Source organism: Clytia hemisphaerica, unplaced genomic scaffold (assembly GCF_902728285.1).
Source record: "Clytia hemisphaerica strain Z4C2 unplaced genomic scaffold, Clytia hemisphaerica genome assembly, whole genome shotgun sequence".
Lineage (NCBI taxonomy): Eukaryota > Metazoa > Cnidaria > Hydrozoa > Leptothecata > Clytiidae > Clytia > Clytia hemisphaerica.
This window is the reverse complement of record NW_027104093.1, coordinates 262279-277130: the sequence shown is the minus strand read 5'-3', so window position 1 is coordinate 277130 and position 14852 is coordinate 262279. Positions and strand designations below refer to the sequence as shown.

The following is a 14852-nucleotide window of genomic DNA, read 5'->3' as shown; positions in this document are numbered from 1 at the left end:
TCACTTAATGCTCAATTTATCAAACCGCACAACAAAATCTATTCATATACAAAATGCTCTTCTGTCTCTACTCTAAATGAACTTCTTAAAATGAAAGCATTCAAAACCAAATCACTTTATTGACGTTAGTAATTGTAATTCGATCTCAAACTAAATCACTTTATTGACGTTAGTAATTGTAATTTGATCTCAAATCAACACACAAATAACTTTCTCTTTCAAGAATGCTCTGAAGTGCAAAAGTTTAAGAACAATACAAAAGCAGCCATTGGAATGGATGAATTTATAAATGGTTAAAGCTATAACTAGAGTAGAAAAAACTATCAAAATCAAATTTTGCCAAAACATTTGATCTATCGTACTCTAAATAAATTTCCAAACATGTTTTATCTGGTTATCCCTTTAAATCAAGAAAAACTTTCAGGCTCCAAATGTTGTAAAACTAAGGACAACCGAGCCTCAAACAAATTTAAACGTTTCTTATAGAATTGTTTTAGGTGAATGTTTACCTGTGAGGTATTAAAGTCTGTCCAGATATAATTGGCAGTGGAAACAAAAATGCTTGTAACTTTTGATAGTCAAATATAATTATGGAAATCTTTTTTGTTTGTTTTAGAGAATCAAAAGCGCTATATTTGAATGTATTTTTGGTTGAAAAATTCGCGATTTTTAGCGGTTAAATTTGCGATTGTAAAAATTGAGCTTTTTTTCTACTTATGCTATAACGTTCATTTTTACACCAGTGGTAGTTCAACCTTAGGTTAAGAAGTTTGTTAAATTTCAAGGCGAACAGAAAAGTCCTTCGGAAGATATGAGACCCGAAATACCCCTTGGTAGCACTTTTCTGTGAAATATCAAATCTCCAACTTATTACTAAAAACGGGGGTTATGTTATCTTTTTTGAACAGTGCAATTAAAAGTTGGAAAGTGTTTTAAGTGTTGGTGCATTGGTATTATTGGTATCATTGATTATTTCGAAACGAAGTGAAATCACAGTATAATCGTTTTTATTGAAAAGATAAGCATGAACTTATATTGCCTTTGTTATTTTTAAGTCATTAAAAGAACTTTGCTAATTCACAAAACACTAAACACAGTTTGGCTATGAGGTCATTAAAGAGATCGTAAAATGTGTTATGATCGAAAAACTGTTTTATCATATCACTACCCCCGTTTTTGCTTGTTTCTCTAGTAAAAGAAAGAAGAACAAGTTGATCCGATGGAAAATAGTGGTTATAAGAAAAATATATGATTGAATAAAAAAAGAAAAAAAAAACACATTGAAGTAGTAATAGGGGCTTCCCCACGGGTTGACGTGACACGTGAATGACCCTTTTTTCTGTCGTGAATACGTAAATTGGACTTTTTCGGCGCGTGAATACGTGAATCGAGATATCAGCGTGAACGTGAAAACAAAATTTTTCCAGCCTGAATTCGTGAATCCAGATTTTGAGCGTGAACGTGAAAAGCAAATTATTGTCTAGAACAGAACTAAATTAACCTAAATCTGTAAAATTTTCTTGCTCGCTTCGCTCGCATAATTTTCCATATCATATTGACGTATTGTCATTGTAGCGTTATTCAAAATTCAAAATAATCAAAACTTTATGAAGTTTAAAGATAAACAAATATTTTTTCCTTATTTTCCTGAGGCGCATTTTGTAATATTTAATGACAACTTTTGTCATGCAAATACTGCATCTAACCAGAGCGCTTTGAGCCAAACAAAAGTCAAAATAAGAAAATTTTCTCCGTCGGCGCTACTGATGTAGTAGTCACTTATGTTGTTACTAAATGCAGTACACAAAATGATACCGCACTAACTTGGAGACAGGGAAGGGTATATGCCCCTTCAATGAGTAGGTAATTCAAAAAAAAAATTTTATATGGGTCTGCGACGAAGAAAATTGGGCGGGAAATCCTTAAAGCTAAGGCTTAACTTTGCATTTGCCTTAACAAGTAAATTCAGGCAGGGTTTATACCACCGTGTACGCCAGAGAGGTAGTACATCCCTATCTCAGTACCCGGTGGAACCTTTTTCCCTCAGTGGGGATGAAAATTTCTATCGGAATCCCAATGGGGATAGAAACTCTATTGTTTCCAGCGCAAAAAATCCGGTGGGGATGTTTTGGAGGGCACCATTTTTTCCATTCAATTTTTAATTGGGATAAAACCCGAGCAATTTCCCGGTGGGGTTGAAATTGAAGGATCTTTTTTCTACCGGGAGCGTTTTTTTTTCACCGGGGTGGCAGGGGGAGGGGGGTCCACCGGGTCTGTGGCACATGGGTGTGGTAGTTCTTTCTAAATTTGGCGTGACAGACCTAAAACATTGCCCTAAAGGGTCGACGCTATCGAAAATAAGATATAACTATAATAACTATAAAAAAACATTCGACTGACACTCTTATTTTGATTGGCTTAAAAACTATCGTACGATATTTTGTTAACCAATCAAAATATCGTACGATACTTTTCTTTCAACCAATAGAAATTTTTGTTTACATCAGGGCGATTACCAACGAGCGGGGCTTTTACGGATTTATCGCCCCGCTCGTCCTTTACAAATCTAAGATAATTGTAATCAACCATATAATTACAAGAGGAATTTGCATGTGTTCAAGAACCTTTTGATGATACCGATACTGATTACTGGGACAACGAGACATTCTGTGGTAAGATTGTATTTATCATCATCAAATGAACAGAAACAATAATAATATTGTCTTTCTTAATGTCCGGTATTAGAAGTCTTAGTGTCAGGTGTGGGTGCTGGTATAGGAATAATTCTCTTTTTACCCCAAAGGCGAAAACTTGTTACATAAACCAATAGATGTTTTTATTAGGGTGTTTCTACCTATGAAAGTTTTTTTTTTTTTGACAGATGAACAGGAGTACGATGATCAAGGAAATGCCAGTACAAGAAACAAGCTTTCCACCCCACTTTACCCAGATGCAACGGTAACTCTTGGTGCTGCTCTAACAATGTTAAATGCCTTTTCACAAAAGTTCAAGCTTCCTGGTGTAGCCCTTTCATCTATAATACAACTCCTTAATATCCTTTTACCGCCTAATCATGTTTTTCCAAAATCACTATTCATCCTGAAAAAATTACTTGCTTCACTTTCGCCTAATGTCAAAACTGGAAGCTGGATAAAGCAGACATTGTTTGTCCAAATTCAACTTGTTGTCAGTTAAACCTGGTAAACCTATTACAAGATCATATTTTATGGAGTTTGATATTAAAAGCCAAATCAAATCGATTTTCTCTCGTGCTGGAATGCTTCTGAATTTGAATCACCGGTTTGAACGCACTTCTTCTTCTCATTCAGATATTTATGACTTTGCGTTATATAAATCTTACTCGTTTTTTCTTAATAATCCTTTCAACATTTCACTGATGTGGAATACAGATGGCGTACCTATATTTAAATCAATTAAATCTTGGATCTGGCCTGTATTCTACACAATAAATGAGCTTCCATTTAAAGATCGAAGGAAAAAAGAGAACATTTTAATCAGCGGCTTGTGGTATGGGGAGACACATCCTAACATGTTCTTATTTTTACCACCACAGCTTGAAACTATTCGCCAATTAACTTAATTTGGAACTAAGATAAATGATGAAGTCACCCTTAAATGCATGCTGTTTTGTGGTACCCTTGACATGTCTGCCAAGGCTAGTGTATTAAATTTCCAGCAATTTAACTCATTTTATGGTTGTCCCAAGTGTTTGCAGAGTGGTGAAACCGTGAAAACTGAGAAGAATGGGAACGTTCGAGCTTTTCCTTTTGATGAGTCAAATCCATCTGGCCCACTTAGAACAAACTCAGGGACAATGAAAAAAGCCATGGAAGCAGTTAATTCTAGTGTTGTTCACGTGAAAGGAGTAAAAGGACCTTCCCCTTTAACACTTTTGCCTGGATATGATGTTATCCGTGGTACAGGAATCGATTACATGCACTGTGTTCTTTTAGGAGTAACCAAAATATTAATGTCTCTATGGTTCACAAAAAGCAAAGGAAACAGATAAAAATTTCCAGGAGAGGGAAACGATATCCTATTCCTTATAAGCTTGGGAGAACAGATCAAAATTTTAATTCTGAAAATTGTAGAAACAGACCAAATTTTCTAAGATACTTTGAGATTAAAAATTTAGGTTTTGAGGAGAAACATATCTTCATTTTTGAAACTTTTGGCCAACAGATCAAATTTCCAGAAAGGCTATGCCTGGGAAACAGATGTTTAAAAAAGGTCCTCGCTGGATGCTTTCGTAGATTTTACCCAGGGGGCACTCGATTTCTGAACGACGGTATGTGCCGAGTGTATTTTACCGACCGTTTCTGACTGAAAAAGAGCCTGAGATGTTGACACAATGTGCAAAACAATTCAAAATGGGTGCAAGCCAAAACTATAAAGATATATCAGACACCAGTCACCAAACACACCCTTACAGTGTACCCTTGTTAGTGCACTCTATAAAAAAGTACACTGTTACAGTGCCTTTCGAGGGTCTTGAAAAGCCTACCCTACACGCCATCTTCCCCGGCAGTTTTACAATTGCAGGATTTTAAGTTTCAAACTGTATACTAAACTATTGAAGTGAGACATTTTCCCATTTAGCACTTTCATTTTATCCCGGCGTGGCTAAGATATTCTCGCCTTGTCACTGAGACATGGATGTTTTTTTTCTCACAGGCAATCCTTATCTGATCCTATGTACTTGCTCATGAAATGATGTGAATTACAATTTAAGTACCTGAGAAGCTGGCGTAACCAAAAACAATTTTCTTCAGAAATCTTTCTCCTCATAAAAAACTAAAAACACGATATGATTAGTACACTACAACAAAATTCACCTTTTGTCATCTCTCCTCATCGAAAAACACATAAATGCGCTCTATTCTACTAAGTAATTTGATATACCATTATTTTCTCTCTTGCATACCTAAACATCTTTTTATAAGCAGTTACTTAGGCTGCTAATGCTCTCTCGTAAAGTAAAAGCTTTTTAGATCATCTAAACATGGAAAACAATACTCCTTGGCCTAATAAGCATCAATATGGTATAATGTCAGTGGTGATCAAAGCTAAATTTGCAAAATGAGCTAGAATGCTCTAAGCAATCCCAGGGAGGACCCGAAAATTGTAGTTGCTTGTGAAGAAAATGTGTACTTATGTTTTTGTTTAGGCAATGTAATCTGTTTATTCGCATTTAGAACAAAGATGAACATCGTGTACTAAAGTTCCTCCGGCCACACCTTTATAGCAACCACCAAGCGACCTCCTAATGCCCAATTGCGCCTTCCACGCTCCGCTGAACAGCAACTTAACAATTGCTGTCCAGCCCTCTTAAAATTTAGTGTGATTTCGGCAGCGATCGACAGCGAACCGGCTCAGGACATAGGGTTGTAAGTATCATTTTATTTATACAGAAGCAGCTGGCGGAGAGATTTTTAAAAATATGTGTACTTATCTTCTAGGAGATCAAATGTTATGACCTTTCAATTTTTTATACAAATGATGTGTTCTAATAAAATTTAATGAAATTTTTTGGCGTCACTTAAGGAACCCGGTACGAACGACATTTGGTTATTGCCACATCAACTGGACCTTCACGCCGCTCCGGCCTCTTGTTAAAAATAATCTAGGCCATTGAAAATTGGAAAATTTAGGAAAATTTGAGACAAATTTGATCAGTTTTTAAAAAAGTGAGGAAACCATCCAAAGAATCTTAATCTAGATTTCAACGAATAATTATTTTCATTTTTTTGTTTTAGACGAAAAAATTAGAAAAAATAAATTATTGAAAAATAATATCCAAATGGTGTTTGACGATGAATGACAAGAAAATCATAGAATAGTACGTAATCATAATTCATTATTGGACGGCTGTAAATTGTAAGTTACTTTTTTTTACTATTTTTGGTAACTTTTCAATTTCGCTCAAAGCTGTTAAAAAAAAGTAAAATGTGAAAAATCTAATTAGATATTTGAATTAGTGAGTATTGATTTTTCAAACCAGTCAGTATAGAAAAATTCTTCTTTTTTTTTGTCAATAATTTTCTCCTTTATTTTTTCAATTTTACCAAAATTCTTTAATATTTTAGATTATTCCTTCTCGAAAATATCTTTCCAACAGTGTATTGCTTTTTAATATAGCATGAACTAGACGGTTCCCGTCGTCGGAAACGCCGGTTAACGGTTTTGCTTGCGCATCAAAAGCCTTTAAAATACTATAATGTGGGTTAATTCCTGACATCGTTTTGGCTTAAAATGCCAAATACATAATAAAAAATATACTTCTAAACTTTCTACATTAGTCAAAATTTTGTGTCTGTAAGCCTCGATGATATGTCTTTTTAAGATAACGGAAGTTTGTGTTCAATGAAATGCCATAGTGACCCTGTCAAAATTATCGAGGGTACCCGTCGTTGCAGACGCCCAAAGGTGTCTGAGGTGGTGAGAGGGTTGCTTCTAGGAAAGAAAAAGCCTTAGTTGTGAAGGAGAGGCTCGCGCTTTGCGATTGAGCACTGAAGGTTTTCCCGTTTGTTGGCTTCGCATGCGGACAGCTTAAGACCGGCGCATATGCAATGCAACCAACATTGAAACCTTTTTAAATAATGTTAGACGAAGTTTAATCATCAAACAACAATGTTGGATTTTGTTGCGTGTGTTGATATAAAATAATTCGAAATCGTGCAACAAAAATGCCACACCTTTTTATTTGAAACTTTATGACGTCGCAGTACTTTTTCATGAAATTGACGTCAGAACTTTTTTCGTTTACAAATAGCAGTGTAGAGTCTTCTCTAATCCGAGTTTTCTTTTTTTTTTTTTTTTACTGGCTAAAAAAGATATATTTCAAGAATTCCGTGAATATTATATTTCAGATATACTTACAATAGGGGCAATAAATTAGAGTAAATTTGGTTTGATAAATAAATAAAAAAAAAAAATAATTGAAAACAATAACCGCTAGTGGCACTAGACTGTAGCTAGCAGCAAGTAACAATGAGTCTAACCTAGGATCTAACGAAAATGACCGATTGAAAAAGAATGTAATAGCACAACTAAGTAGTTGCGCCGGGCTGTAAAGAAACAGAAACTTGAAAATTTCATAAAAACTCAATAAAATTTATAAAAAAAAAATTAATTAAGAAACATTAATTATTGCTAACTCTTGAACGAGAGTTAGTCAGTTCAATATCATTTGTATTCAGTTCTCTACTCCAAATGGAACGGGATCCACGAATACATAACAAAGACGATCTCAACAAGCTGAATGATATTTTTGATCGAATAAACGAAATTGATTCATGGAGACGTACACCACGTTTTTCAGCAAGCATCACGGCCAATCTTTTGTAGAATGTTTGGCATTCACGTCCCATACCTCCGTTTGTAGAAAATACTAATGGGGTGAAGGTACCATTTTCGACACTGTTCACACGTTCATTGTAATGTCTCTTTTTCTCATTTTCGTTTCTTTGGAAGCACTTGCTGAGCTCCAAACCCCTGTACCTTCGAGCGCTTAGGTCAAAGACCCTAATATCAAAAAATGCTCTTTGGCCAGGTGTCCAGAACCCAGTTGCGCTAACGTCAAGTCGTGCTCCTTCGGACGTATTCGCGGTTTTGTGCGTCAGTCCTTCGCCGTCAAGGGTGATTAGTCTCGGCTCGTTTCGTACGTTGACGCATACCTCATCCAAAAGTTTAGCAGTGATATCTCGTACCTCGTTATGTCTAAGAGTAACGTAGCCTCCTTTCTTGCAGGACAGAGCATGGCTGATATCAAAACGATTACCACAGACACATTCACTTGGTAGACGAGGGATACTCCAGTCATAACGAATTCGCAGTGCATCGTGAAACTGTTCCTTGTTAAGATCATAGCCTTGATCTCTGATTGGAAGGTTGGTCAACCAGTTCGATGCTCCGGTATAGCAATTGGCTTCGTGGATTCGTTTTTGATCATCAGTCATTTCCGCCCTGATACGATCTTGTTTGTCTTGATTTCTTCGGGTTTTCTCAGTTTTGATCGCTGCTTTAGTTTTTGTTTCATTGTCATTTGGTGGTTGGAGGTTCAAGATTTGGTTTTGTAGATGTTTGGTGAATTGTCTCGAGTTTTCGTGTTCGATGGGTGCGATCTCGCATACGTTTTTGAGACCGAGGCCTCCCAGTCTAGGTGGTAATGATAACAAGTCTCTTTCTAAGTCATTTACAATTTTACCCCCTGTAATGGCTGGAATGAGTTGGTGTCTGACGATTGTTTCGATGGGTGTTAAGTAGTTTTCCATTTCTGGAATTGTTCTTAAAAAATACGAAAAACGATGCTGGTAACCGCTGGTGTAACACGTGTATGCTGATTGTGGTTGAGTCACCGCTATTTCTGAAAGAAGAGTAAGTTCCTTGCACCATTTATCAACAATTTCTTTACAGTAACGGTCTTTAAAGTTTATACTACCAATAACTGCACCGAGATGCCTTTCACCGTCTTTTGAAACCTGGATGTTCGTTTCCCGGAAAATTTCTTCAGCCTCGTCTTGGTATTCCTCTTTAACGATAAGCCACGATTTAGTCGGCTGTGGAAAGTAGCCGAAGTGAGGACCAACGGTTGTAATTCGTGACCACCAGCGTTTTAACGAGAGAAGCTTTCCAACAGAAGTTATATCGTCAGCGAATGCTGCCATTTTATCGGGGATATCTGCAATTATTGATAGCATTATATTCAAAAGAGGTGTTATTCCAATTGCGTACACTGCCATACCGATCGGATCTCCTTGAGTGGTTCCTTCATTTGACTTAAGCTCGACACCACCGATAACGAAAAGTCTAGCTGGAGAGCGATAGCAGTTATTTACATAGCGAGCAAATATTGGACATAGCACCTGGACGTTGTGAAGTAGAGCTTTCCGGTTAATGTTATTAAAAGCGTTAGCAGCATCAACTAGTATTACTGCTTCGGCTGCTTCGTTTTCAAATACAGATCGCATCGCGTGGATTGCTGCTTCACTGCCACCTTTCTGGCCGGAACACATCTGTACTCTACTGCCACCGACGATAACGTCCTCTTTAACGACTGCCATTACGAGCTTCCCACTGATGCGCCTCAAAACCTCTCCTACGCCGATTGGTCGTACTCCTGGTTGTTTATCAAGCGGGACTAGTCGTGCAGCTAAGAAACTCTGTAATGATTCATCGTTAGTTTCTTGGGTGCAAAGTTTTCGCGTTAGCTTTGCGATCGATTTTCGAAGATCCTTTCCACAATCGCCGTAAACTTTCGATGTAAGTGGTTTACGCCATCCATCTGCGTCCATACCCGATGGTCCCGATCCACCTTGTGTCGATAAGGCTGCTTTCGATACCATCTCTTCATCAATACACTCAAAAACAATCGGATCTATATGCTGAATTGGACCATTGAGCAGGTTGTTTTCATTGGTATCGCGACCTTCAGGATGTTTTTGTCGAAGGAGATTGATCGTTTGATCGTCCAGTGGTAGCACGCCTCCACTCATGTTGTTGGTGAGTAGTTTGATTGCCCCGTTAACATCGCCTTTTTCCATTTTCATCTTAAATTGCTTCGATAGAGCTTCAATAGTTTTCTTTTCGACCGGCTTTGGCAATCTCGATTGAAGCGTCTCGGCCTCTTTGACAAGGGCTTCGATATCTCCTCTTCGCCATTGGAGCAGTCTCCTCTCTAATGCTTCGACGTGATCGTGGGCTTTGGAAGTTTTGCTTGGTTTCTGAAGAAGCAAAGCTGGCATTATATGGACAGCTTTCATCGATACAACTCCGAGAGGACTATCTTCGATCCATGCATTGAGTAGCCTTGTCACTTCTCGGATGAAATCTTTGCCTGTACGTCCACTCGGTAACTTGAAAAGATTTTTTCGCCAATAAACTATCTTTTCATAACTATTGTTTATCAGTCTCTCAAAGTCAGTTCCTTTGATATCTCCCCAGTAAAATCTCTCTGGGATTCGCTCGATGTTGTTTTGAGGTTGCGGTTCTGGTTCTGCTTCTGGTTCTGGTGGTAACTGGACTCGATCTGTGACTATTTTGCATTGTCTTTGATGTTGAAGAGCACCTCTAGCAGTACGGAACAGTTTTCCACACTTTACACATGGAACAGACGGTTCGTCTTGATGCGTACTGTTTACTGTGGCGGGATCACCGGCTTCTGCAATCATGGTTTTCTTCTAAATCAGCTTTTGAACATTTTTGTACTTGATTCTTTTTCAGCAATTCGTTGCGTGATCAAATTTTTCAATGTTCAAAAATAATTTTCACAAGATTGACAGTTAAACGTCCGCCATCTTGCGTTGCCACCGTCAACGAGTTTTCTACGCTTGTCAAACTTAGCGCGAGACTTTTTGTATCGAAGGTGGATAGGTTTTCCAGCCGCGGCGTTCAAATTTTAGAAACCTTAACATATGTTACTGGGCTAGCGTTACAGACATTTTTCATAAACTCATTTAGTTTAGTAAGATGGGCGCTAAGAAAGTGTTAAAAATGTAAAGTGCCGAAATACTTTGAGACAAAGCTTGATTACTTTTATATATTTTTATTTTTATCGACCGCCGGAGGCGGTTTTTTCACATTGGTCTTCTAATCTCGTTTTGACTGGGCTCACTACTTTGACAGTCATTTTTCTTTGATTTCGCTTGACTCGATCAATTTAGTACTCACCGTATACATTTTTTCGTTTCAAAATGAATAATCGAGTCTTATCTATTTAAAATGGTAGCGTTGCTACGATCATTTTTTTATTAAAATGGTAACGTTGCTGATACGATAAATTTTTTGCCGATTTCCACACTGTGACCTAGTTTTACTTTTATTATTAGGATTAAAGGTTTTACCTTTACATAAGTGTTCTCGTTTCATATCAGACACATATTTCATATCGGGACAGTGTCTATTGTTATATTATGTTGATGTAAAAAATGTTTTTCTTTCCCTCTTTCTGACCAATATTAGCGAGTTTATGTATTCGAGATAAATCGAGGGGAATGGTATAAAGCAAAGTTGACATGTCTCCAAAATCACCGTCCACTTTGCTCGACGACGGTAAAAACACCAAAATAACGTCGTCTGTTTAGGTGAGCAAAGGCGACTTAGAGCCGTACATCAACTATCGACTTTGTTTTGTATAATTTCACTTACCGTCGCCCTCGATATCCTCCGATACATCAACTCGGTATTGCTCCACATCCGTGTCAATCCAATGTGAAAAAGTTTGTAAATTAAAATTGATGTGTAAGCAAACGATATCAATCCAATTTAAAACAAAATCTTTAACCTTGCAGTTAGAAATTAGGCTACGTCATATCTTCCTTCGTTTCGAGCGTAAAACTCCTACTCTTCGGGATATGAGCACTGCTCTGAATATTGATTTTCTCCGGATACATCCCATGCGCACTGAGGTCTTAATGAAACGATAGAGAGTTTCGAAACCTAAGCCAATCAGCTGTGTTTTAAACATTCTTTTATTTGAATCAATTAAAGGTTTTGTATTTGAATAAGAGTGATATCGTTTGCTTACTCATCAATTTTGATTTAAAAGTTTTTTCACATTGGATTGAATCGGGTGCAGCGCCGTAGGAAGCATTTTCATATTGGGGGGGGGGGGCTGAATTTTAGTGACACCGCGAGGGCCAACCATGGTTCGGCCAAAGGGAGGAAAATTTGAAAATTTGAGATCTACATTGCTTGAAAATGCACTTAAAAGACAATTATGACAAAGTAAAAAAGAAAAACTTTGCATTTTCAAAATAACCATTTTTGAAATAATCATTGGGGGGGGGCATAGCCCCCCCCCCAGTTGCTACGGCACTGCGGTGTGGAGCAAGATTGGTCAGAAAGAGGAAAAAAACACCTTTTTTGCTTATATCAACACAATATAACAATAGGCAGGACACTAACCTCATATGAAATATGTGTCCGATATATGAAACGGAAACACTTATGAAAAGTAAAACCTTTAAGAGTTTGAGTGCTCTCAAAGTGCTCGATTTTTTCGTTAAGACATTCCAATATACTATTGTCTGTGCCATTTGATTACACTTCGGTCGGATGGCCCTTTTAAAATTAATTCTAAGTTTGGCTAAGTTGCCGTTCTTTCTATTCGATTATTAGTATTAATCCTTTTTATGATATAACACCCCTGTTTCAGTGCCTGGGCTGGGTGGAACTATCTTCCACAGTTTGGATGAAAATTTCTATCGAAATCCAATCCAAATTGGGATAAAAAAAATTCTCGTTGGATTGCCTCTCCATTAGTACTAGTAATCGTATGGTTTGGAGTGCAATTAACGATTAATCACGAGTAACAAAGGAGAAAATAGTAATTTGCACGAGTCCGAAGAACGAGTGCAAATTACGGTATTTTCTCCTTTGTTACGAGTGATTAATTCTCAACTTCAGTTGAGCTATAATCTGAGTATGTCTGTATGTATGTCTGTATGTATGTATGTATGTATGTCCGTCCGAAAACTTTAGGGCAGGCTGGACACTTCAAAAAAGGTCGGATTTGGCTGAAATTTGGCACACTTGTTCCTTGGGTGAATATCTGGGGGTGTTTTTTTCATTTTTTGAAAATTTTGATTTTTGGGGCCTGGGGACGAGTTTTTCGCCAAAACGAGGCTAAAACTTTGGGGCAGGCTGGAGACTTCAAAAATGGTCCGATTTGGCTGAAATTTTTCACACTTGATCCTTGGGCAAATCCCTGGGGGTGTTTTTTTCATTTTTTCAAAATTTTGATTTTTGGGGCCTGGGGACGAGTTTTTCGCCAAAACGAGGCTAAAACTTTTCGGGCAGGCTGGAGACTTCAAAAATGGTCCGATTGGGCTGAAATTTTTCACACTTGATCCTTGGGCAAATCCCTGGGGGTGTTTTTTTCATTTTTTCAAAATTTTGATTTTTGGGGCCTGGGGACGAGTTTTTCGCCAAAACGAGGCTAAAACTTTGGGGCAGGCTGGAGACTTCAAAAATGGTCCGATTTGGCTGAAATTTTTCACACTTGATCCTTGGGGAAATCCCTGGGGGTGTTTTTTTCATTTTTTTCAAAATTTTGATTTTTGGGGCCTGGGGACGAGTTTTTCGCCAAAACGAGGCTAAAACTTTTGGGGCAGGCTGGAGACTTTAAAAATGGTCCGATTTGGCTGAAATTTTTCACACTTGATCCTTGGGCAAATCCCTGGGGGCGTTTTTTTCATTTTTTCAAAACTTTGATTTTTGGGGCCTGGGGACGAGTTTTTCGCCAAAACGAGGCTAAAACCCAAAATGCTATAATTTTTCTTAAGCCATTAAGTTTACAATTGGGCCTACGAATGATTTCAAAGATACTGAAGTTGAGCCAGTGCGGTTAGCACGTTCGACAGTCGTTAATTGCACGACAAAGCATACGATTCCGAGGTAATCGTCAGTAAATAGTTTTGAAAAAGAATCTTTTTCTAACTTTTATATTTTTGTAAACATTCGAAAAACCTCCTTTTTTTCTTTTGTTTAAAAAGAAAACATTGCAGTGTAATTTTTCTTTGTTTTCAATTAAAACAAGCTATTGTAAGGTAAAATTTCTTTGTTCTTTTTTATATTGAAGAAAAAAAATGTCTTTGTTTTTTATTATATACCGGGTGCGCCACAAAAAAGTTTCTCTCTTTGAAACTAATTTTCTTGAAAGCTAAGAATTTTAAAAGAACCATTCCTCTTTCATTGGAAAGAAGAAAGATAAACTTAAATTTTGATGGGTCATTTATCAAATTCGATTCATTAGATCAAAAGTTATGCTCAATTGAATAAAAAAGTTACTTTCCGAAAGTGCTCGAAAACGTTAAAAATCGACCTATCAAATTAAACAGAAGCATAATTACATGATACATCAGTATTTTTGTTTCAGTCGTTAAAAATGATAATTAGCTGTCTAAATGACTTTTTGTTATATAAAGGAAGATTGAAATTTCAATGAAAAGAAGAAAAATCGTCTAAAAAGGCCAAAAAATCTGGTAAAATTCATTAAAATACATCAAATATGGGTTTCGAGGTAGATCCAGTCTTACATAGACTTTATCCAGTCTAGCACCAAAAACCTGAGGAAAATTTCGGTAAAAGTAAATTAAATTGATTTTGATGAAGATTTTAAACCCTTTCGACCCTTCATTTTTAAAATTTATGTGTTTAGTTACTGAAAAATGCTCTTAATCATGTAAAGGCTATTGCGATTGCCAAATTTAAAATAAAAATTTGATAGGTCGATTTTTAACGTTTTCGAGCACTTTGTGAAAGTAACTTTTTTATTTAATTGAGCATAACTTTTAATCTAACGAATCGAATTTAATAAATGACCCATCAAAATTTAAGTTTACCTTTCTTCTTTCCAACGAAACAGAAATGGTTCTTTTAAAGTTTTTAGATTTCGAGAAAATTACTTTCAAAGAGAGAAACTTTTTTGTGGCGCACCCGGTAGTAAAAAAAATCAGAAGATTCGTGGGTTTTCGAAAACAATAACAGGTAAAAGTAACGGAAAGAAGACATTAGCAAAGATATAATCAAAGAATCAAAATATATTACAGTAGTAAAAGCTTTTCGGCCTTTTGACTACATCCTGGCTGACTGAGGACGACGGTAACTCAGCATTTTTAACGTCCTCGTTTGCGGGTCAGAACTGTGAGTTATTTCAAGATGGCTTCTGTCATTCCGCCGTCGCTTGGCATCAATTGTTTCCCAGCTGGCACACGTTGTTTCAACGTTCATCTAACGTTAAATGGACGTTGTGAACATTAGATTTACGTTGAAAGAACGTTATGTGCCAGCTGTTTCTATATTTTGAACATTTTGACAACATAAGTTGACCC

At 36.9% G+C, this 14852-nt stretch overlaps 2 protein-coding genes across 2 annotated transcripts in view; one reads left to right on the top strand and one right to left on the bottom strand.

Annotated features, from left to right (window-relative positions):
• LOC136812846 (2-acylglycerol O-acyltransferase 1-like) overlaps positions 1-14852 on the top strand; it is an 81570-nt gene that overhangs the window by 37605 nt on the left and 29113 nt on the right. The gene's annotated exons all lie outside the window — the stretch shown is intronic.
• LOC136812830 (uncharacterized) lies at positions 7164-10190 on the bottom strand. The gene has a single exon (XM_067069354.1). The coding sequence runs from the start codon at positions 10188-10190 to the stop codon at positions 7164-7166; it is 3027 nt and encodes a 1008-aa protein (XP_066925455.1).

What these genes read in the sequence shown, in the direction of transcription:
- LOC136812830 (XM_067069354.1), bottom strand. Translation starts at nt 10,190, where the DNA reads ATGATTGCAGAAGCCGGTGATCCCGCCACAGTAAACAGTACGCATCAA.